Here is a 22,517-nt window from a genome sequence, read left to right as displayed (position 1 = left end):
ATTTGCTCCTTGTAGCCTATTACTTCATGACATGGGAGCAAGACTTTTGTCTTGCATGATAGGACATCAAGAGTATTGGGATTCGACTCATCCACGGACCTGTACTTGACGGCAACACGGATAGTAATGGCGAATTGAGGTTTTGAAAATTCTGGGTCGTAATATAAGTTGTGTAACGATGGCTCAACATCTACTGACACGGTATATTTGTGAATGGAATTTATGAATGGCAAACCCTTCATTGTGAGTATCTTATCTACTGCTAGAACGATCAACAAAAGAAGAGGCTTTGGGAGGCTGGTAAAAGAACATGGTAGGAAAAGAATGCTGGTGCGAGGAAAATTTATAGCCTTGCTTCCCCTTGAAAAAAAAAAAGAGAGTCAATATATCCATAAAGGATTTGGTTTCTTTCTTTCGCAAGAGGAAAAACCCATGCTGGTGGGAATTGTTGCAATTAATTCTTACTCTGCAAAAAACTCTTTTGTTATGAAATAACAAAAATGTGGATGTTCCTTTGTATTCCCAAGGGGATTAATTCATGATTTTATGGCTACTTATGTATATAGGTTACAATTCATAAATCCATTCATGTTGCGGAGAAACCGTTTCATAGGTTTCTTCATATTATTGTAGTAGTGGATGTTTAATAAGATTTATGTACCTTTATTTTTGTAGTGCCTATATATAGAGGTACATTGAGACCCTTTGAGTGGACTTTTGTATCTTATTGGAATATAAGAATATCACTCTCCATTTTTCTACTTCTTTCTCCAATATTTCACTTGATATTATAGTAGCTTATTTTATTAGTTTTACAACACGTTATCAGCACGAAAACTCTACTTTTGAGCAAAAGGTGAAAACGGAGGCGCTACTTTGAACAAAAGTAAAGCACAAGATTTTGCCGAAATTCTGCCCGTATTTCTTCAAGTGACTTTTGAGGTAAATTTCTAAGTCAAAATCTTATTCCAATTTCTTATGGCTAATCTTACAAAACAAGAGTTTGTACCTCTTGATATTTCTGGAAAAAATTATTTATCATGGGTATTGGATGTTGAAATCCATCTTGAGGCAATGGATCTTGGTAATACTATTGTGGAAAAAAATGAATCCTCAAACCAAGACCGTGCCAAAGCTATGATTTTTCTTCGTCATCATTTAGATGAAGGATTAAAATCAGAATATCTTACTGTTAAAGATCCTCTTGTCCTTTGGCGAGATTTGAAAGAAAGATTCGACCACCTGAAGTTGGTCGTTCTTCCAAAAGCCCGATATGATTGGCTTCACTTACGGCTGCAAGATTTTAAATCTGTCAACGAATATAATTCAGCTATGTTCAGAATCACTTCTCAATTATCATTATGTGGCGAAAAAGTCACTGATGAAGATATGTTAGAGAAAACATTTTCTACTTTTCATGTCTCTAACATGCTCCTGCAGCAGCAATATCGAGAGAAGGGGTTTAAAAAATATTCTGAACTTATTGCATGTCTTCTCTTGGCTGAACAAAATAATGAATTGTTGCTGAAAAATCATGAGTCCCGACTAACTGGTGCAAGTCCATTCCCTGAAGCGAATGCGACCCAATTTCAAAATTCTGGTCGAGGTCGTGGACGTGGCCGTAGAGGTGGCCGTGGAGGAGGCCGCGGACGTGGCCGTGGCCGTGAACGTGATCGTAGTAAATTTGTGCCCCGTGAAAATTTTAACCGTGGCAAGCAACAAAATGTTTTCCAAAAGAGGGAAAATAACTACGATCAGAAAAATGGAGAAAAAAAAGTTTATGAAGAAAAATGCTACCGGTGTGGTATGGAAGGTCATTGGTCTCGTACCTGTCGTACGGCCGAACATCTTGTTGACCTCTATCAAGCATCATTGAAAAAGAAAGACAAAGGTGTTGAGACAAATTTCATTGATAAAAAAAATGACTATGATGATGGTGATGATGCTGACATGACACACCTCGATGTTACTGATTTTTTTGAACATCCTGAAGATGTCAACAAATATCTCATGATTATTTAGATATTTTATGATGCTTTATATCTTTCATGTAATTTCCTTTCCATTGAATATTTATTTTCGCATCTTTATTAATATTTATTTTTGTTTGAAATTTTCTTCCTGAAGAAGAAATGGATGTCAAATATTTGGGATTAAATAATGGTGATTATGATATTTGTCTCATTGATAGTGCTACTACGCACACCATATTGAAAAATAAAAAATAATTTTCTTGTTTGAAAATGGGAGAGACAAATGTTAATACCATTAGTGGTAGTGCAAAATTGATTGAAGGCTCCGGAAGAGCCACTATATTTCTCCCTGAAGGGACTAAAATTATTGTAAATAATGCACTATTCTCTCCCAAGTCTCGAAGAAACTTATTGAGTTTTAAAGATATCCGCGAAAATGGATATCATATCGAGACAATGACTGAGACAAATGGTGAATTTTTATTAATCACAAGTATCATTTATGGGAAAAAATGCGAAGTAGAAAAATTACCTTCTTTTTCTTCTGGGTTATATTATGCACAAATTAGTGCAATTGAAATTCATCACCTAGTAGACCAGAAGTCTACTCATCCCGATGATTTTATAATTTGGCATGATCGTCTCGGACATCCTGGATCTATAATGATGAGACGAATAATTGAGAATTCACATGGCCACTCATTGAAAAATAAAAAAGTATTAAAAGCCAATGAATTCTCTTGTGTTGCTTGTTCTCAAAGGAAATTAATTATTAGACCATCACAAGTTAAAGTTGGGACTGAATCCCCTGCATTTCTAGAACGAATTCATGGTGATATATGTGGGCCTGTAGATCTACCATGTGGACCATTTCGATATTTTATGGTGTTAATTGATGCATCAACTAGATGGTCACATGTATGTTTATTATCTACTTGCAACTTGGCATTTGCGAGATTGCTTGCTCAAATAATTAAATTGCGAGCACAATTTCCAGATTTTTCAATAAAGAAAATTCGTCTAGATAATGCTGGTGAATATTCGTCACATGCTTTTGACGATTATTGTATGTCCATTGGAATAACTGTTGAACATCCTGTAGCCTATATTCACACACAAAATGGTCTAGCCGAATCACTTATTAAACGGCTACAATTAATTGCTAGACCATTGTTGATGAGGTCTAAGTTTCCTTCATCTGCTTGGGGACATGCTATTTTACATGCAACAATACTTGTGAGAATTAGGCCGACAAATTATCATACTTATTCTCCCCTACAATTAACTTTTGGTTATGAGCCGAATATTTCTCATTTACGAATATTTGGTTGTGCGGTGTATGTTCCAATTGCACCGCCCCAACGTCGTAAATTGAGCCCACAAAGAAGATTGGGGATATATGTCGGATATGAATCACCTTCAATCATTAAGTATATGGAACCATTAACAGGTGATTTATTTACTGCGAGATTTGCAGATTGTCATTTTGACGAGTCACATTTTCCGACATTAGGGGGAGATAAAAATCAACCGAAAAAGGAAATTACTTGGAAAATATCATTGAATTTCCTTGATTCTCGTACTAAAGAATGTGAATTAGAAATTCAAAGGATTATATATTTGCAAAAAATTGCAAATCAATTACCGGATGCATTTAATGACTCCAAAAGAGTTACTAAATCACATATTCCTGCTGAAAATGCTTCGATTAAAATTGATGTCCCTGAAGGACAAATCACAAGTGCTAATGAGTCTAAAGCACGCCTGAAGCGTGGGAGATCTCTTGGTTCCAAAGATAAAAGTCCTCGAAAGAAAAGAGGAGTAGATGAATCAACAATTACTGACAAAATTCAACCTCCTGAAGAGGTCGCTCCTAAAGAGCCAATTCTTGAAGAGAATGAAATTATAGAAAATTCAATAAATTTTGTCACTTCAAGGAAAAGTTGGAACCGAAAAGAAATAATTATTGATAATATTTTCGCATATAATATAGCACTTGATATTATGGCAGAGGACGAGGATCATGAGCCTAGATCGGTTGATGAATGTCGAGGTAGAAATGATTGGCCAAAATGAAAAGATGCGATCCAATCTGAATTGGACTCACTGGCTAAAAGAAAAGTTTTTGAACCTGTAGTCCAAACACCTGAAGGTGTAAAGCCAGTAGGATATAAATGGGTATTTGTGAGAAAAAGAAATGAGAAAAATGAAATTGTGAGATATAAAGCAAGACTTGTAGCCCAAGGATTTTCACAAAGGCCTGGATTTGATTATGATGAAACGTATTCACCTGTAGTGGATGCTATCACATTTAGATATCTTATGAGTTTTGCAGTACATGAAAAATTAGATATGCGTCTAATGGACGTCGTTACTGCATATTTATATGGGAATCTTGAAAATGATATTTATATAAGAATTCCCGAAGGATTCAACATGCCTGAAGCATGCAAATCAAATCCTAAAAATATTTATTCTATTAAATTACAAAGGTCTCTGTATGGGCTCAAACAATCTGGACGTATGTGGTATAACCGTCTCAATGAATGTCTGACAAAAGAAGGTTATACCAATGATCCAATATGTCCATGTGTTTTTATCAAGAAAAATGGATCAAATTTTGTGATAATTGCGGTATATGTGGATGATCTAAATTTAATTGGAACTCCTGAAGAGATTCAAAATAGTGTTGAATATTTGAAGAAAGAATTTGAGATCAAAGATTTTGGAAAGACAAAATTCTGCCTTGGTTTACAAATTGAGCATTTGAAAGGTGGAATTTTTGTCCACCAAACTGCTTATACCCGGAAGGTATTAAAGCGATTTTATATGAACAAAGCACATACATTGAGTACCCCAATGGTTGTCAGATCATTAGATCCTAATAAGGATCCTTTTAGACCACGAGAGGAAAATGAAGAGATACTTGGTCCTGAAGTACCATATCTCAGTGCAATTGGTGCACTAATGTATCTTGCTAATTGTACAAGACCTGATATATCATTTGCAGTAAATTTATTAGCAAGATTTAGTTCCTCGCCCACAAGAAGACATTGGAATGGTATTAAACATATTTTTCGCTATCTCCAAGGAACAATAGATCTTGGTTTATTTTATTCAAATAAATCCAAACCTGAATTGGTTGGTTATGCTGATGCTGGGTATTTATCCGACCCGCATAAAGCAAGGTCTCAGACTGGTTATTTATTTACATATGGAGGCACAACCATTTCTTGGCGATCTACAAAGCAATCACTAGCCGTCACTTCATCGAATCATGCTGAAATAATAGCAATTCATGAAGCCAGTCGAGAATGTGTTTGGTTAAGATCAATGACCCACTATATCCGGAAGAATTGTGGGTTATCCTCCGGAAAAGAAAATCCTCCAACTATATTATATATGAAGATAATGCAGCTTGTATAGCTCAATTGAAAGGAGGATATATTAAAGGAGATAGGACGAAACATATTTCACCAAAATTCTTTTTTACTCATGATTTGCAAAAGAATGGTGAAATTGATGTGCAACAAATCCGATCAGATAATAATCTGGCCGATTTATTTACCAAGGCATTACCAACTGCGACATTTGAGAAATTGGTGAAGAGTATTGGAATGCAACGATTAAAAGATCTCAAATGACGTTTGCATCAGGGGGAGAAATTATTACACAAGAATAGTGTACTCTTTTTCCTTCACTAGGGTTTTTGGTCCCACTGGGTTTTTCCCTAATAAGGTTTTAACGAGGCATATTCTTTGTGTAATGGACATCCAAGGGGGAGTGTTATGAAATAACAAAAATATGGATGTCCCTTTGTATTCCCAAGGGGATTAATTCATGATTTTATGGCTACTTATGTATATAGGTTACAATTCATAAATCCATTCATGTAGTGGAGAAACCGTTTCATAGGTTTCTTCATATTATTGTAGTAGTGGATGTTTAATAAGATTTATGTACCTTTATTTTTGTAGTGCCTATATATAGAGGTACATTGAGACCCTTTGAGTGGACTTTTGTATCTTATTGGAATATAAGAATATCACTCTCCATTTTTCTACTTCTTTCTCCAATATTTCACTTGATATTATAGTAGCTTATTTTATTAGTTTTACAACATCTTTGTATTTTTCCTTGATTTGTTAGTGTAATTAAACTCTTCGGTCGGGTAATTTGACGTAGCTTAACTTGTCTTGAAATTTCAATGCAATAAAAATAGTACACATGGAATATTTTCAGGTAGAAGTAAATGGGTTTGGAAGTTAATTTACATCTATATCCATGTATTATATTAAAAGTGCGAACGTTAATTCAAGAACCATGTTGATTAATTAATTCAGACATTGCAACGGGAAATTCAAGAACCATGTTGATAAGATAAGACTAAAAATCACACTTCTTTTTCCTATCTAATCAGTCAATCAATGGCACAATTGGCATTGAATGACACTATAGTCAAAACACAATTGAGAAATAAATTCCAGTCACACAATGCACCGAAGGCACCGGTGCATTGAATTGATCATTGATGTGAAATTAAGATGCTGCCCACACAATCATGGTGCCAACGAGGGACCTAATTCACTTTTCATTTCCTCATTCGCACTTTTATATTCTTAGGATTATATATGTACTATTAAATATCTAATTTTCTTAGGATTATATGTGTACTATTAAATATCTAATAGAATATAATAATATTTATGTAATATGAAATGCAGTTATACATATATAAAATTAAATTTAAATAAAAAAGTAAAAATAGTAGCGAGGCTAGGTGGAGGCATTCATAAGGGTAGCGGGCAATGCAAGGTAGAGACAGGACGAGGGATGTGGATAGCGGGGGAAGGAATAGTTGAACTTGTGGATACGATGCAAATCCGTCTTGTTTTAGGTCCCAACAGGAGGTTGCAACGAATTCAAAAGCGATAATTTGAAATTTTGAATTCGGAGTTTTTGATAAATTGGGCATTGAAAATTTCAACCTATTTCACTTTTGAAATAACCAATTCTGATTTCAAATTTGATTCAGATTAATTTTGGAATTCAGTAGTTTATCAAATTCGCTTTGCAATTATATTTTCTAATCAAAATTTGTGATATATATATATATATATATGTAACTATAAGTTTAAATAAAATATATGTAAATGTAATGGATTAAATGTTATTAATTATTATAAATGGACATTACATATATGTACAATATAATTATTAAGAAGTATTATTATATATAATATAATTGATTATTTTTATTATATACATGAAATTGAAATTGAAATCGAATTAGTATCCGAAAATCGATTTTGAATTGTGAATTTGAAATCAGAATTTCCATTTTTAAAACCTTGTTGCTGAATTCGCATCAAATTTGACACTATCGAAGACAAAAATTGCAATTTTTCCATTTTTTTTGGTTTCACATTTCTAAATTTAATTAGAATTTGATCGATAAATCAAAAAATTTTGGATTTACGCATCCCTAGTCCCTAATTTTAGGCTAATAAACCACTTAAAATGGAACCAAGTGTTCAAACATCAATTTAGAAGTGAGTTTTTTTGCCTATTTTTCTTCAACAAGTTTTTTTAACAACTTTAACTAAAGTAATAACAAAAAACTCCTCAAAGTTTTTAAAATACACACTTCAAAATTAGGGGTGGGCAAAATTATCCGCTAACCCGAAAATCCAATTCGATCCGATCTGAAAATTAGGATATCCGATTTTTATTATTTGATCGGGTCAAAAGAGGGTTGGATACCCGCTAAGATGCGGGGTGGGTTAGGATCACATAATTGAAAACCCGCGAGTACCGGATCTGCCCCGCATATATATATATATATATATATATATATATTATTTTTATTTTTATACACATACTATAAAATAATAAGTTAGAACTAAATAAGTAATTTTATTGAACAAATTGCATTACAAATATGAGAGACTATAGTTTATTTACAAGATTCATTTGTAGAGGCCATGATCTTATATTTTATAGAAAAAAGTTTAATTAATGTGGAGCATATATATTAAAAATTGTGCTCCTTATTTCAAACTTTTATTGATTTTAAATTTTTTTAATTTTTTTTCTTTATCTTATATTCTCTTCACATGCTTGTTTCTTGGTGGGAAACCTTTTTTTAGAAAAAAAAAATTTATTAAATCTTAGATAAATGTGTAAAATATAAAATCAAATTGGTATAAATCATTTTTTTTATAAAAAATTAATGATAAATGAGTCGGGGCGGGTACCCGCTGACCCGACCCTATCTCAGCGGGTACCCGATTATAGGGTACCCGTTGATATGCGAGGCGGGTAAGGATCAGAAAATGGCTGACCCGCAAGGTGTGCGTCGGGTCAGCCAAATGGTGAATGGGCGAGTATCCGACCCGCGCCCACCCCTATTCAAAATATCCAAAAACACATAAAAAATTTTTCCTTATTCCTGCCCCATCTCAACACACCACTACTTCTGCCGCCGGCTACCATCGGTTAACGCCTCTTTTGGCGCTAGTTCGGCGTTGGCCACCTCTTCCGACACAAGCCGAGTTTTTTTTTTCCTCATCTTCTCCCTCTCCTCCTTTCCTCTTCCCTTCTCTCTTCCTTGCTACCTCTCTTCCCCCTCCCTTCCTCCCCCGCCGAGGAGGGTGAGGGAGGAGGGTGGCAAGGAAGAGAGGGGGAAGAGGGAAAGGAAGGGGAAAGGAGGAGAGAGAGAGGGAGAGGGAGAAGAGAAAGAAAGAGAGAAGAAAAAATAAAAAAAAAAGTTGTTGTTGCCCGGTGCCGGCGAGTGGTGAGGTGAGGGAGAAAAAGAGGAAATGAAAGAAAAGGAAAAAGAAAGAATGAAAAAGATAAGGAAAAAAAGGAAAAAAAAAGTTTAAATCTTAAAAAAATTTTCTACAAATTCTATGATAAATTACAATAAAATTTTAAATAAATATCCAAAAAACTCATTTGTCAAACGTGGCCTAGGTTTGGCTAACGAACACCCCTTGCGTAGTCAACTAGCGTTTGATTGTTTATTTTGGTGATCTCAGCAGAAAAGTATGTAAAGCCCCAAAGTCTGTTTTTTCCTGCTGGGCCTTAATTTGTTTTCTTGCTTTGCTTTTTTTTCTAAAGAAGAAAATAATTTTCTACCATGGCAGAAAAGACCGAGGGTGATGGTGGATTGTGCGACCGGCAGTACCGTCGCCAACCAGCGCAGGCTGCAATTTGGCCTCGAAACCGACCAAAAAAATGAACTGAAAGTAGCCTTACAAAATAAGAACTTTGGCTGCTCCTCTTCATCTCACTCAAATGGCTACCTAAAATTATACAATCCATACCCAAATGATTCTAAAAATAAGGAGACGAAAGATTTGGGGAAAAAAAAATGGACACAAACAACTTTTCTATAGTTCCAACTTCCAATTAACATTTATTTATTTTTAAACCCAAATTTGAGGACAATCGAATTTTGGGGATTGTTTTACGGTCGACCGAACTACCAATCAACCCCGAAGTTTGGATAAATAACAAAATTGTCCCTCAAATATTCAATCCCATAACAAAGATACTCATCCAGTTGGTCAATAAACGTTTGACCACTTAATTTTGCCGGGTCACCAAAAACATTCACTGAAATTTCAAAAATGCCCAAAAAAAGAAAAAAAAAAACTAGATGTTTTTTCTTTTTCTTTCTTCTTCATTTTCTTCCAAAATATTGCGCCCAAAAATGACAATGAGTACCATCAATTTCTTCTTTCACCAGCAAACGAGACTTCCAATCTCATTTTATTCTTCCTCCCTCTCATTAGCCAAGTTTCTATCTAAATCCATTGAACCCATTCCAATCTCCAAAATATTGGAAGAAAGTCCAAAAAAAAAAGTCAAAGAAATATATGAAAGACTTGGACTTTTTTTTTTTCTCATTTTTTGTCAATTGTCAACCCTACTTCTACTCCTACTCTATCTACGGGGAGGCTCAACTGAGTCTATGGGAACCGATGGGGACAGAACCATCACAGGACCAGATGGGTGTACAATGCACCTGTCTGCATTTGAAGCAAGCCACAAGAGTGGCATTTTGGTGGGAGGCAAGGTTCCACCAAAGCCTTAAGGGCTTGGTGGTGACCACCAGCCCAAGAGTTGGTGGTTTTTTTTTTTTTTTCATCCATTTAACAGTTTTTACTGGAAACGAGACGTGAGAGTGAAGTGCACGATATTTCATGCTAGTACCTGTTTAAAACCGCTAACATTCAATTGATTCAAGACTTTCTTTTCTTTTCATCATAGATGTTACTCATCTATCAGAAGCGGACAAGTGTAAAGAATATCGATTACAACGTTCCTCAGTTCCATCAAGATTCGAGACTACGACTCACTGTGTACATCATTGAAGGAGAAGTTTTTTGTGTGGCAGGTCATCTATCGAAGTCTTTGTACAAATGAAAGTTAAAAGTTGCCAACTGAAATATTAGCTACACGAGGAGAAGTAAGAAACGCTGGTACAACTTTTTCCGCCCCAGAAAACCTGAGCATTAGAAAGACTTCAGAAGTCAATCATGCCAAATCCTACGCAACTCTTAGTTATATTAAGAATGCAAGTGCCATGCAACCGAGCATAAACAGAAAAGCAAGAAAAAAGCAGTTTCTCTTTTGGTTCCATCTTCCAATTTCCATACATGGCTGCTTTCTTGCTCTTTCTCCTATTATCAGGATTCTATTCAGGAATAGCAGCAGCTCAACGAAGCCCTCTTAACATCACCTTAGGTTCTTCTCTAGCACCCACTGGCAACTCTTCATCATGGTTGTCGCAATCAGGACTATTTGCCTTTGGATTCTATCAGCAACGCGATGGCTATGCTGTAGGGGTTTTTCTTGCTGGAATTCCCCAAAAAACTGCTGTTTGGACTGCCAACAGGGACAGCCCCATCTTTTCGAGCAACGTTTTACTGATTTTATCTATGGATGGCAGGCTAATTTTGCAACAGCCAGAAGGCCAAAACATAACTGTTGTTTATTCTTCTCAACCTATTTCTTCAGCTTCCATGTTGGATTCTGGAAATTTTGTGTTATACAATTCTGATAAGGAAATCATATGGCAAAGTTTCGAGCATCCGACTAGTAGTTTATTGCCTCGTCAGCAATTGATTGCTGGTCAGGAGCTGATATCCAGTGCTTCAGAAACTGATGATTCAAGGGGGAATTTTCGTCTGAAGATGCAGAAAGATGGAAACCTTGTACAGTACCCTGTGGGCACAGCAGATGTTGCGGAAAATTGTTACTGGACGTCTACAACTGATGGAGACGGGCCAAATATGACTCTAAATCTCGAGGATGATGCGCACCTGTACTTGACCAATTCAAGTGTCAATATAGTGAAGAATATTTCTGATGGAGGACATCCTAAGAACGAGATGATCTATTTGATGAAGATTGATGTGGATGGTATTTTCCGATTGTGTTCTCATTCGATAGATCAGGGGGGCAATTGGTCAATCATATGGGAATCTTCAACTGATAATTGTGTTCCTAAAGGCCTTTGTGGGTTCAATGCCTTCTGTACTAAAATCGATGACTTGGTTATATGCAAATGTCTTCCTGGATTTCAGTTTGTCAATCAAGGCAATTGGAGCTTGGGCTGTGAGAGAGGTTTTCTTCCAGATAGTTGCAGTTCCACGAATTCAAATGTCAATTACACCATTGAGTCCTTGGAACACACTGCATGGGACGATAGCACCTTTTTCAGATTGGAAACAAGCACGAGAGAAGATTGTGCAAAGGCTTGTCTTGAAGATTGCAACTGTGAAGCAGCATTTTTCAAAGATGGACATTGCAAGAAGCAAAAACTCCCATTGACATATGGAAGAAGAGCAGATGACTTGAATGTTGCTCTTGTCAAGGTAGGCAATCCTGCAAATAACAATGAAGGTGTGATTCAAAGTAGTCCTCAGAAAAACAGAAAGGAAGAAGTCCGTGTCTATATCGCGAAAATTGGGATTTCACTTGCTGTTTTTGGAGTCTTGATCTCTGTAGTTGCTGGAGTCTATGTTCACAGAAATCGGGCATGGGCCTGCAAACAAGTGTTGGGAAATGGAAATGTTGAATTTGATAGGAATGTGGCTCCAAGGGCCTTTACCTTTGCTGAGCTAGAGCAAGCAACAAATGAATTCAGAGAAGAGTTGGGCAGAGGAGCATTTGGGACCGTGTACAAAGGGATTTTGCCAAATTCCAACAAGGTTGTGGCCGTGAAGAAACTTGAGAAAGTATTAACAGAAGGAGAAAAGGAGTTTCAGAATGAAATCTCAGTGATTGGGAAAACACATCATCGTAATCTCGTCCAGCTACTTGGATACTGCCTGGATGGAGCTAAGAGGCTTCTAGTTTATGAGTACATGAGCAATGGATCTTTGGAAAAATTCCTGCACAAACCAGAGAACCATCCAACTTGGGACGAAAGAATGAAAATTGCCTGTGACATTGCTAGAGGTATTCTTTACTTACATGAAGAATGTGAGACACAAATCATCCACTGTGACATCAAACCTCAGAATATACTCATGGATGAAAGCAGATGTGCCAAGATTTCTGATTTTGGATTGGCAAAGCTGTTGAAAAATGATCAAACCAGAACTTATACAGGAGTAAGAGGAACAAGAGGCTATGTTGCACCAGAATGGTTCAGGAACTTGCGTGTGACAGTTAAAGCAGATGTTTACAGCTTCGGAATTATGCTGTTAGAAATCATATGCTGCCGAAAAAGCGTAGACTGTACCAGTCCCGAGAGTGAAGCAATTCTTGAAGAATGGGCTTATCAGTGTTTTGAGGCTGGAGAGCTATATCAATTGGTTGGTGATCAGGAGGTTGATGACGTGAGAGAACTGGAAAGAATGGTCAAGATAGCTCTCTGGTGCATCCAGGATGAGCCAGCTCTTCGTCCATCCATGAAGAAAGTTCTTCTGATGCTCGAAGGAACTGTTGATATTCCAGATCCTCCCAGCCTTCCATCTTTTTTAATTGCCATATAATTGTAGTTTGTGTTTGGCTTTTTCTAGTTTCACATCCTATCTATTTCTGTCATGTATTTTGTGGAAAATAAACTTCGTTGTTGGATTATCATTTTTATGTGTTTCTTTAGCTTTCACTACCGGTAGTTGAGATTATTGATGTCATTAGAAGTGGATGGTGCTTATTACCAGCCTGGTTCTTGTCATGGTCGGTTGAAATTTGTTTTGCTTTTGCTATCATTTTACAGTTTATTACAAACTATTCTGTCAAAAACTTTCTGAATTAATCACTGAGGATTCAAGTGGATACCACTGTGAAAGATCCAGAGCAATGTTATGTTATAGACAACTAAGTCCATGAAGCCCAAATTGATTCGGCCCACTGAACTTGGCGGGGGTTTAATTTCTGGATTTCAGAAAGGCAAAATATTCGGAAACTGTCTAAAATTTTGCATTGTCCAGGTTAATCTTCTAACTTCTTCTTTTCTTAAATCATATATTCTGAAATTGACAGGTATTGACCTTGTATAATAATAAATATCTACTTAATAAAAGTATAAATTTTGTATATAGAGTGAGTATGGTCGAATCCACAGGGATTTGAGATAATTTATTTCTTTTAGAGTGTAGAGTAAGGGGGATTTTTATAAAATTGGGGATAATTAAATAACTCAAACAAAAATAAATACATAACCAGTTAATAAAACAATTCACGAAAGTAATTAGGAATTAAATCGATGGTAGACAAACTCTAGCCAAAGATACAACCTCTCAGACATAGTCAATTCATCCGATCATTGATGCAAAGATGGTTTGCTTAATTAATTAACAGGTTAGTTATAGTCATCAATAAGCTCTGAAGACCAATTTTTCCTTAGTTTATTGGTAATTGATAGAACGGTTATTTGGCGTATTTTGGACTGTTATTCTGTCTTAATTTTGACTATTCACGGTGCTAAGAACTGGAGTTTCACTCATATTCGACATTTGTGTGAATTGTAGGTGGTCGGCATAAAAAATGATCTTGCGAGGCAAAATTCCAGAAGACCTTGCATTTCAGAGCGTGGCCACGCCTTGGAAGGTGGACGAAACCGAAAGCCGGACTGCGGTCCACGTGAACCGCGAGGAGCATGCGATTAAAACTCCAAAAGCTAGCTTTTGTGCAATCAATTGGGCCAGACGTTTGCTTTCTTCTTGACTTCTCTTGGGCGGCGCTACATATAAAAAGAAAAAGGAGATTCAGAATCAGGGGATCAATACCTGAGCTTTAGTCTTCTTTTCCGAGATTTGTCATACGCTTTTATTTTTCTTTTGTTTCTTCGGCGGCTCTGGGTCAGACATTGGAGACTTTCTCCTCTGCTGTAGCTTTTGCTTTCGAATTCTGTACAATTTTTCCTATTCGACTTTTGCTTCTACTTTCGCTCCAGGGGTACGAACGCGAAACCCAACAAAGGGAAGCGAAGGTTTTTCAGCCGTTCCTTTGTTAATTCATCTTTTCCAATTCTTCGGCAATTAATTGAATGAATTCAATTAAATCACGCGGGATTGACACGATGAGGAGTGGCTAATTTCCTCCTCTACCCAAAGGTTGACGCGAGGGCGCGGTCCATAATATCTGTGAGATCTAACCGAATCTTCATTATTTCCTCCAATTAATTGCTATTCGTGCGTTTCCTGAATTAATTGTTCATGGGTATTTTATTAATTGAATATCAACGGCCGGGTATTTGATTTAATTTAATAGCCTACTGCCACGTTAATTAAATAGAATCCGTAATTGTTCATTTAGTTGACACCCCGTGGCAACCACCATAATTGGCTTTATGATGGGGAAACGCAAGATCTAATTTAAATAAACCCTCTTAGCGTGTTTATTGGTTAGGGTTGGGTTCTTCTAGCTTTAATGCAATTGGGTAATTAAATTCCTACGGTCGTACCTAGGGTTGTTATCTGGTTAGAGAAGCAGTCAATGGTCGTACCTTGACTGTCGAAAAAGTAAGGAAGAGCTGGTTGTCAGAGCTTATTGATGGCTATAACCAACCTAGTGATAAATGGGTGAAATATCTTTGCATCGATGAGCATTTAATTGGACCGTGCCTGAGCAGTTGATCCTTTGGGTAGAACTTTTGTTAATTGCTATTTTCAGTGAATTGTGCTTTGTGAGTTAGTTTTGAATTTTGTTTGTTTTATTTTATTTTATTTGTGTGCCTCCCATTGAAAATCCCCCAATTCTGTTCTACTGATTTGGAAAGAAATAATTTCCTACCTGCTCCCTGTGGATTCGACCCTACTCACCGCTATATACAAAATTTGTAATTTTCTTGAGTAGGTATTTATTATTGCACAGGTTCGGCACCTGTCAATTTTTGGCGCCGTTGCCGGGGAGTTGGCGTTTGGATTATTTGTTTCTTTTTAAATTCAGTTTTTATTTTATTTTATTCTTCTTTGTATTTTTGCTAGTTTCTGCCCCGTTCTTCTCGCACAGGTGAATTGGTATACGATCCTGAGGTAGAGAAGGCAGCGCGTAGGCGAAGGCAAGAGACCAAGAGGCAAAAAGAAGGGCACTTATTTGCTGCAAACGAGTCAGCGGAAGACGAAGTAAGCATGGCCAACAAACAAACATTGAGGGAGCTGGCTGCCCCGGAGCTGACTCACCAGCCCTTATGCATCACATTCCCCGCTTTGGCTGAGAATACCGCTTTCGAACTGAAGTCGGGATTAATTCAACTCTTACCCTCTTTCCATGGTCTTTCTGGCGAAGAACCCCACAAGCACGTAAAGGAGTTCGAGGTGGTCTGCTCTAGTATGAAACCTCCTGGGGTCACTGAAGAGCAAATTAGACTGAGAGCCTTCCCGTTCTCTCTAAAAGATGCAGCTAAAGATTGGCTGTACTACCTACCAGCAGGTAGTATTACCACATGGGCGCAGCTGAAAAAGAAATTCTTGGAAAAATTCTTCCCTGCATCCCGGGCTGCGAGTTTGAGGAAGGAGATCTGCGGCATTAAACAATACCCCGGTGAGTCCTTGTACGACTACTGGGAAAGGTTTAACAAGTTGTGCACTCGATGCCCGCAGCATCAAATTAGTGAGCAACTGTTAATCCAATACTTCTACGAAGGGCTCCAATCAACCGATAGAAGTATCATCGACGCTGCAAGTGGGGGAGCACTGGCAAACAAGACACCAAGGGAAGCGTGGGAGCTCATCGAAGCCATGGCAGAGAACTCCCAGCAATTTGGCTTCCGTGAGAGCAACCCTCCCCGTAGAGTCAACGAGGTAGAGATTTCATCCTTACAGCAGCAAATGTCAGAATTGACGTCAGTTGTTAGGCAATTAGCTATGAGAGACACGCCGCGAGCGAAGGTGTGTGGAATATGCACAAGCATGGACCACCTCACTGACTCATGCCCTATGTTGCAAGAGGATGGAGCTGAACAAGTGAACATGGCTGGAGGCGTGCCCGCGCCTCAAAGACCGTACGACCCATACTCCAACACGTACAACCCTGGTTGGAGAGATCACCCCAATTTCACCTATGGTAGTAGGCCACAAAATGCATTCTCTAATCGGCCTCCAGGTTTTCAGCAACCTTGGCAACATAAGTCTCAACCCTCGTCCTCAAGCTCAGGGAGTTCTTTGGAAGAAATTGTCAAGAGTTTGGCCACGACTACCACTCAACTCGTCACGACCACCACTCAGCTCCAGCAAGAGACCAGGTCATTGACCACAAATATGGCTCAACTCCAGCAAGAAACTAGAGTCTTAACCATGAGCACCACTCAGTTCCAGCAGGACACAAAAGCAGGCATGAAGGATATGGAGGCTCGAATAAGCCAAATGGCAACTGCCATCAATCGCTTGGAGTCCCACGCTTATGGAAAGTTACCCTCACAACCTGAAGTAAATCCCAGGAATGTAAGTGCCATGACGCTGAGGAGTGGCAAGGAACTGGAAGGGCCTAAAGTGGAAAGTTCAAAAAGCAAAAGTGAAGAGGAGATAGAGAAGGAAATTGAAGAGGAAGGGTGTATTCGCAAGGATCCTAAGGTAACCTTCACTTCTCCGCCCACTATTAAATCTAACTTACCTCCTTTTCCTTGCAGGTTGGAAAAGACAAAGAGGGTAGAGAAGGAAAAAGAAATCCTGGATGTGTTCCGCAAAATTCAAGTAAACATCCCCCTATTGGACGCGATCAAGCAGGTACCCAAGTACGCAAAGTTCTTGAAAGACTTGTGCGTTAACAAAAGAAAGCTAAGGGGTGATGAAAGAGTGATGGTGGGAGAGAATGTATCAGCTGTACTTCAAAGGAAACTCCCACCCAAATGCGGAGATCCAGGTATGTTTGCTATCCCCTGTAAGATTGGTCATTCTAGTATAAAAAATGCCATGATAGATTTAGGAGCTTCTATTAATGTGATGCCTAAATCAATCTATGATTCCCTAAATTTAGGACCTTTAAAAGAAACGGGGATAATAATTCAATTGGCTGATCGTACATGTGCTTATCCGGATGGGATAGTTGAGGATGTTTTAGTGCAAGTAGATGGATTAATTTTTCCTGCTGATTTTTATGTGCTTTACATGGATGATAGAAGTGCCCCAAATCCATCACCCATTATATTAGGAAGACCATTTTTGAGTACTGCCCAGACTAAAATTGACGTTAGTAAGGGTACTCTCACGATGGAATTTGATGGAGAAATAGTCCACTTTAATATTTTTGATACAATGAAACATCCTGTTAACTCTCATTCTGTGTTTGCTATGTATACCACTAATCCCTCTGTGCAAGAATTTTCTAAGTTTGCTTATAGGGGTAAATCCAAGGTTGCTGCGAACAAGTCCTATAGGGTGAAAGCAATTCATGAGGTAAAAATGGAGAGAAAATTTAGGAAAAAAGTTGCACTCAATGGCCATGTGGATCCTGGAGGAGGGCCACCAATTACAAGGAAAATTCAATTACATCCAGACTGAAGAGTGGTGCTGTGTCTAGCCAAAGACGAAAAAGAAAGGCGCTACTTGGGAGGCAACCCAAGGATTACAATATTAGTTGTGATCATTTTACCTTACTTTATGATTTTTCAGTTTTATCTTAATGTTTTGGTTGCTTTTGTGGTGTTGGACAGAAGAGTAGGGGTTACAAGGCGTGCTCACGCCTTGCAAAAAAAAAAAAAAAATTCGTTTGGACGTTATTTGCATGTGGTGGGCAGAAGCGAATGTCCTCCAAGGCGTGCCGCTTTCGCTTGCCAAAAAAGTTTGACCAAGACCCTACTCCTTCCACTTTCCCTTCTTCTTTGACTAGTCTTGGACAATCCTTCCAAACTCCTTCTGCCTAAGCTCCAATAATTTTTCTCCCAGTCTTGACCACGCCGCCCGCCGTCCGCATTCAAACAGAGAATCAGGCGGCCTTCTTCACTCACATTGGATTCACCCCGCCTCACCCCCCCTCCGCCTTAGTATCTCATTTTCCCCCCCGGAGCCAGGGAAGTTTCTCTTCTTTCCTCCTATTACTTTATTTTGTCTCTTCTACATTGAGGACAATGTAGGTCTTAGGTGTGGGGGGAGTGGCTTCCATTAGTTCTGTTTTTCATTAGTTCTTTTTGCTTTGATTACTCAAAAAAAAATATAACATGGGATGAATGAAAAAAAAAATGAAAAACATTGTAGTTAGTCGGTTTTTGGTTATTTCTATGCTTGTTAGTGTTGGGGCATGTTGCTGTGATGAATGACATAATCAAAGTGAGTGGGTATGTGGTCGTATATGCTAGCTGTGCATTTTGTTTCCCTTGGCAATGTCATTGAATGTTGAGTATGCTGGAATTCACCCATTTTTGTAACTCTTGGGGAGCTTTTGAGCCTTACTTGAGCATATTATTCTTGTTTGCTCTATTTTGTTTGATTAAGTGGGTATCGCACATGGTTTGAACATTCTAGAACTTGCTATTTTGTACATGTCAAGACCGCATTTTGATGAACTGGATGCATTTGAAATGATAAGGGCATTTAGGATTTAACCCTCTTTAGCTATCTAAAACCAAGCCCTCATCTTATTTCCCAATAGTGAACCAATTTGAACTTTTATCCTTCGCTTTTGGTTGTTATCCGTGTTTGTTAACCCAAGACCTCTTTAAACTTTCTTGTTTACCCCTGTGTTGTCAAGAGATGTCTGAAATCCATCATTTGCGCAAAGCAAACGAATTTGGGGTTGAAAGTGCTGTTAGATTAGGAGCTATATGATGCTATCTTTGTGTAAAGGAGGGGAAATTGGAAAAAAAGGCCACTGACCAGAGGACTTTGGCTTACAGGGCGTGCCCGCACCTTACAGGACTTTCTCTTTAAAAAAAAAAAAAAAATCCTGAAGAGACCTCGTGACCAGAGGACTATGGGCTACAAGGCGTGCCCACGCCTTGCGAGCAGTTTCAAAAAAAAAAAAAAAAAATATATATATATATATATATATCTTGGGGCACTTGTACAGGGTGTACATCAAATGGAAACTGCCTTGTTAGTGAAACTCCTCCAGTAGAGCACTGTGGTTATTGGTGAGTTTCGGACGTTCTCTTGACACTTTACCCCCTATCCATACCTTCTTAACCCGCCTTTCACCTGAGCCCCATTACAACCCTATTAAAGTCCCTTTGATTTATGTGTTTAGTTCACTTTTAAGTGGTGGAGATGTGATAAACGTGCAAGCCTATGGTAATGGCATTCCGTGATGTTGAATTGAGCGTTTCTAGTATTCATATATATTCTTTGAATTACAACATGTCCGGTGTGTTTTACCTTTGGTGATATTGTCAGGGACCCTAGATGCTTGTGTTAGTATAGACTACTACATGGCCTCTGCTCTCTTGGTTGTACTTCTGAGCTCCGAAATGCTTGAGGGCAAGCATTGTCTAGGTGTGGGGGGATTTGATAGAACGGTTATTTGGCGTATTTTGGACTGTTATTCTGTCTTAATTTTGACTATTCACGGTGCTAAGAACTGGAGTTTCACTCATATTCGACATTTGTGTGAATTGTAGGTGGTCGGCATAAAAAATGATCTTGCGAGGCAAAATTCCAGAAGACCTTGCATTTCAGAGCGTGGCCACGCCTTGGAAGGTGGACGAAACCGAAAGCCGGACTGCGGTCCACGTGAACCGCGAGGAGCATGCGATTAAAACTCCAAAAGCTAGCTTTTGTGCAATCAATTGGGCCAGACGTTTGCTTTCTTCTTGACTTCTCTTGGGCGGCGCTACATATAAAAAGAAAAAGGAGATTCAGAATCAGGGGATCAATACCTGAGCTTTAGTCTTCTTTTCCGAGATTTGTCATACGCTTTTATTTTTCTTTTGTTTCTTCGGCGGCTCTGGGTCAGACATTGGAGACTTTCTCCTCTGCTGTAGCTTTTGCTTTCGAATTCTGTACAATTTTTCCTATTCGACTTTTGCTTCTACTTTCGCTCCAGGGGTACGAACGCGAAACCCAACAAAGGGAAGCGAAGGTTTTTCAGCCGTTCCTTTGTTAATTCATCTTTTCCAATTCTTCGGCAATTAATTGAATGAATTCAATTAAATCACGCGGGATTGACACGATGAGGAGTGGCTAATTTCCTCCTCTACCCAAAGGTTGACGCGAGGGCGCGGTCCATAATATCTGTGAGATCTAACCGAATCTTCATTATTTCCTCCAATTAATTGCTATTCGTGCGTTTCCTGAATTAATTGTTCATGGGTATTTTATTAATTGAATATCAACGGCCGGGTATTTGATTTAATTTAATAGCCTACTGCCACGTTAATTAAATAGAATCCGTAATTGTTCATTTAGTTGACACCCCGTGGCAACCACCATAATTGGCTTTATGATGGGGAAACGCAAGATCTAATTTAAATAAACCCTCTTAGCGTGTTTATTGGTTAGGGTTGGGTTCTTCTAGCTTTAATGCAATTGGGTAATTAAATTCCTACGGTCATACCTAGGGTTGTTATCTGGTTAGAGAAGCAGTCAATGGTCGTACCTTGACTGTCGAAAAAGTAAAGAAGAGCTGGTTGTCAGAGCTTATTGATGGCTATAACCAACCTAGTGATAAATGGGTGAAATATCTTTGCATCGATGAACATTTAATTGGACCGTGCCTGAGCAGTTGATCCTTTGGGTAGAACTTTTATTAATTGTTATTTTTAGTGAATTGTGCTTTGTGAGTTAGTTTTGAATTTTGTTTGTTTTATTTTATTTTATTTTTGTTTGCCTCCCAGTGAAAATCCCCCAATTTCGTTCTACTAATTTGGAAAGAAATAATTTCCTACCTGCTCCCTGTGGAATCGACCCTACTCACCGCTATATACAAAATTTGTAATTTTCTTGAGTAGGTATTTATTATTGCACAGGTTCGGCACCTGTCAGTAATCAATGTACGAACCATTGATCACCCCTAATCATGAAATAACCATAGGTACGATCGTAGGATTTAATTTCTCAATTGTATTAAGAATTAGAAAAGCCTAACCTGAATCAATAATACACTAAGAGGGTTATTTAAATTAGATTGCACGTTCCTTTGACATGTGTAAATGCTAGTGACCACTAATATTAATCGACTAAACAACTACGAATTTAGTTGATTAATTTAGTAATAGATTATTAGATCACTTTGAATATCGGACCCTTGACATTCAGTTAACAAAATAATCTCGAGAAATTGAAATAGAGAATGCACAAATATCAATAAATTGAAGGAACAAGTTGAGATTAGTTCGATCTCACAGGTAATCAGGACTGTGCCATTGAGTTGATCTTTGACTAGATTAGAAATTTAGCCACTTCTCATTGAAAAATTTCTACACGAATAAGTTGAATTCATTGACATCAATCTTTTCCCTGAAACGATATGATATTTGTTAGAATGAAAAAGTAAGGGACGAAGAAGATGACTTGCTTCTGCCTTGTGGCCAACCAGCCTCCCTAGTGAAAACCTATGTGACTAGTCTATATACTAGCCAGTTTCCTGACCGAATAAAAAAAATAAGAAAAAATAAGGCAACCACGATATTGCCTTCAAGAAAATCGCCATTTTTAGCATTTTTCTGCTCCACCTCCTATAATTAGGTCAAAATACTAAATATAAGTAGAATTCTACAATTAAAACAATATTTGGCAAGCATAAAGGAAAAATTAACCATAAATTTAATAACAAATTACATCCTATCAGAAATTTTAAAATATCATCCAAAGATATATCAAAATTGTCAATTTGGTATTGAAGAAACTATGCAATACACTATAATACATCTTTACAATAACATTACATATCATTTTGCATAGGAATGTAATTGAATCGAGCTGAAATTAACTCGACTAAAAAAATTAGAGGTTCAAAATTAAATAAAAAATTTAAAAAATTAAATAAAACTAAAAACTAAAATTAACTAATAAATAAACTTGATTGGGCTTGACAAAACAAAAATCTTGAGTATAGCTTTTTAAAGTTAGAGCTTGACTCGATTTGCCACTTGAGCTAGACGAAATCAAGCCGAATCATCAAGAGGTATTCTTTAATTACATGAAGAATGTG

General features: G+C 37.7%; 3 protein-coding genes across 3 annotated transcripts; all 3 read left to right on the top strand.

The window, feature by feature from the left end:
- The first annotated feature begins 1,074 nt into the window (after positions 1 to 1,074).
- Positions 1,075 to 2,022, top strand: LOC113776906. Its single transcript, XM_027321954.1, has 2 exons — positions 1,075 to 1,891; positions 1,994 to 2,022. The coding sequence occupies exons 1-2, from the start codon at positions 1,075 to 1,077 to the stop codon at positions 2,020 to 2,022; spliced, it is 846 nt and encodes a 281-aa protein (XP_027177755.1).
- A 7,929-nt stretch (positions 2,023 to 9,951) lies between these two features.
- On the top strand, positions 9,952 to 13,031 carry LOC113776905 (G-type lectin S-receptor-like serine/threonine-protein kinase LECRK3). Its single transcript, XM_027321953.1, has 3 exons — positions 9,952 to 10,056; positions 10,251 to 10,377; positions 10,674 to 13,031. Exons 1-3 carry the CDS (start codon positions 9,952 to 9,954, stop codon positions 12,983 to 12,985), a joined length of 2,544 nt encoding a protein of 847 aa, XP_027177754.1. The 3' UTR covers positions 12,986 to 13,031.
- Positions 13,032 to 13,123: 92 nt separating this feature from the next.
- Positions 13,124 to 17,935, top strand: LOC113776904. The gene is made up of 4 exons (XM_027321952.1): positions 13,124 to 13,172; positions 15,450 to 16,879; positions 17,162 to 17,297; positions 17,754 to 17,935. The coding sequence occupies exons 1-4, from the start codon at positions 13,124 to 13,126 to the stop codon at positions 17,933 to 17,935; spliced, it is 1,797 nt and encodes a 598-aa protein (XP_027177753.1).
- Positions 17,936 to 22,517: the final 4,582 nt, after the last annotated feature.

The sequence above is a fragment of the Coffea eugenioides genome, chromosome 7, assembly GCF_003713205.1.
Source record: "Coffea eugenioides isolate CCC68of chromosome 7, Ceug_1.0, whole genome shotgun sequence".
Classification (NCBI taxonomy): Eukaryota; Viridiplantae; Streptophyta; class Magnoliopsida; order Gentianales; family Rubiaceae; genus Coffea; species Coffea eugenioides.
Note: the sequence above shows the minus strand (reverse complement) of the source record. Positions and strands in the feature narration are given on the sequence as shown.

Coding starts and splice junctions, on each gene's coding strand:
- LOC113776906 (XM_027321954.1), top strand. CDS start 1,075: ATGGATCTTGGTAATACTATTGTGGAAAAAAATGAATCCTCAAACCAA. Junction 1,892..1,993: donor ATTGAAAAAGAAAGACAAAG/GTGTTGAGACAA, acceptor AACATCCTGAAG/ATGTCAACAAATATCTCATG.
- LOC113776905 (XM_027321953.1), top strand. CDS start 9,952: ATGGGAACCGATGGGGACAGAACCATCACAGGACCAGATGGGTGTACA. Junction 10,057..10,250: donor GCATTTTGGTGGGAGGCAAG/GTTCCACCAAAG, acceptor TTTTCATCATAG/ATGTTACTCATCTATCAGAA. Junction 10,378..10,673: donor AGAAGTTTTTTGTGTGGCAG/GTCATCTATCGA, acceptor TCCTATTATCAG/GATTCTATTCAGGAATAGCA.
- LOC113776904 (XM_027321952.1), top strand. CDS start 13,124: ATGTCATTAGAAGTGGATGGTGCTTATTACCAGCCTGGTTCTTGTCAT. Junction 13,173..15,449: donor CCAGCCTGGTTCTTGTCATG/GTCGGTTGAAAT, acceptor CTTCTCGCACAG/GTGAATTGGTATACGATCCT. Junction 17,298..17,753: donor ACCCAAATGCGGAGATCCAG/GTATGTTTGCTA, acceptor CCTCTGTGCAAG/AATTTTCTAAGTTTGCTTAT.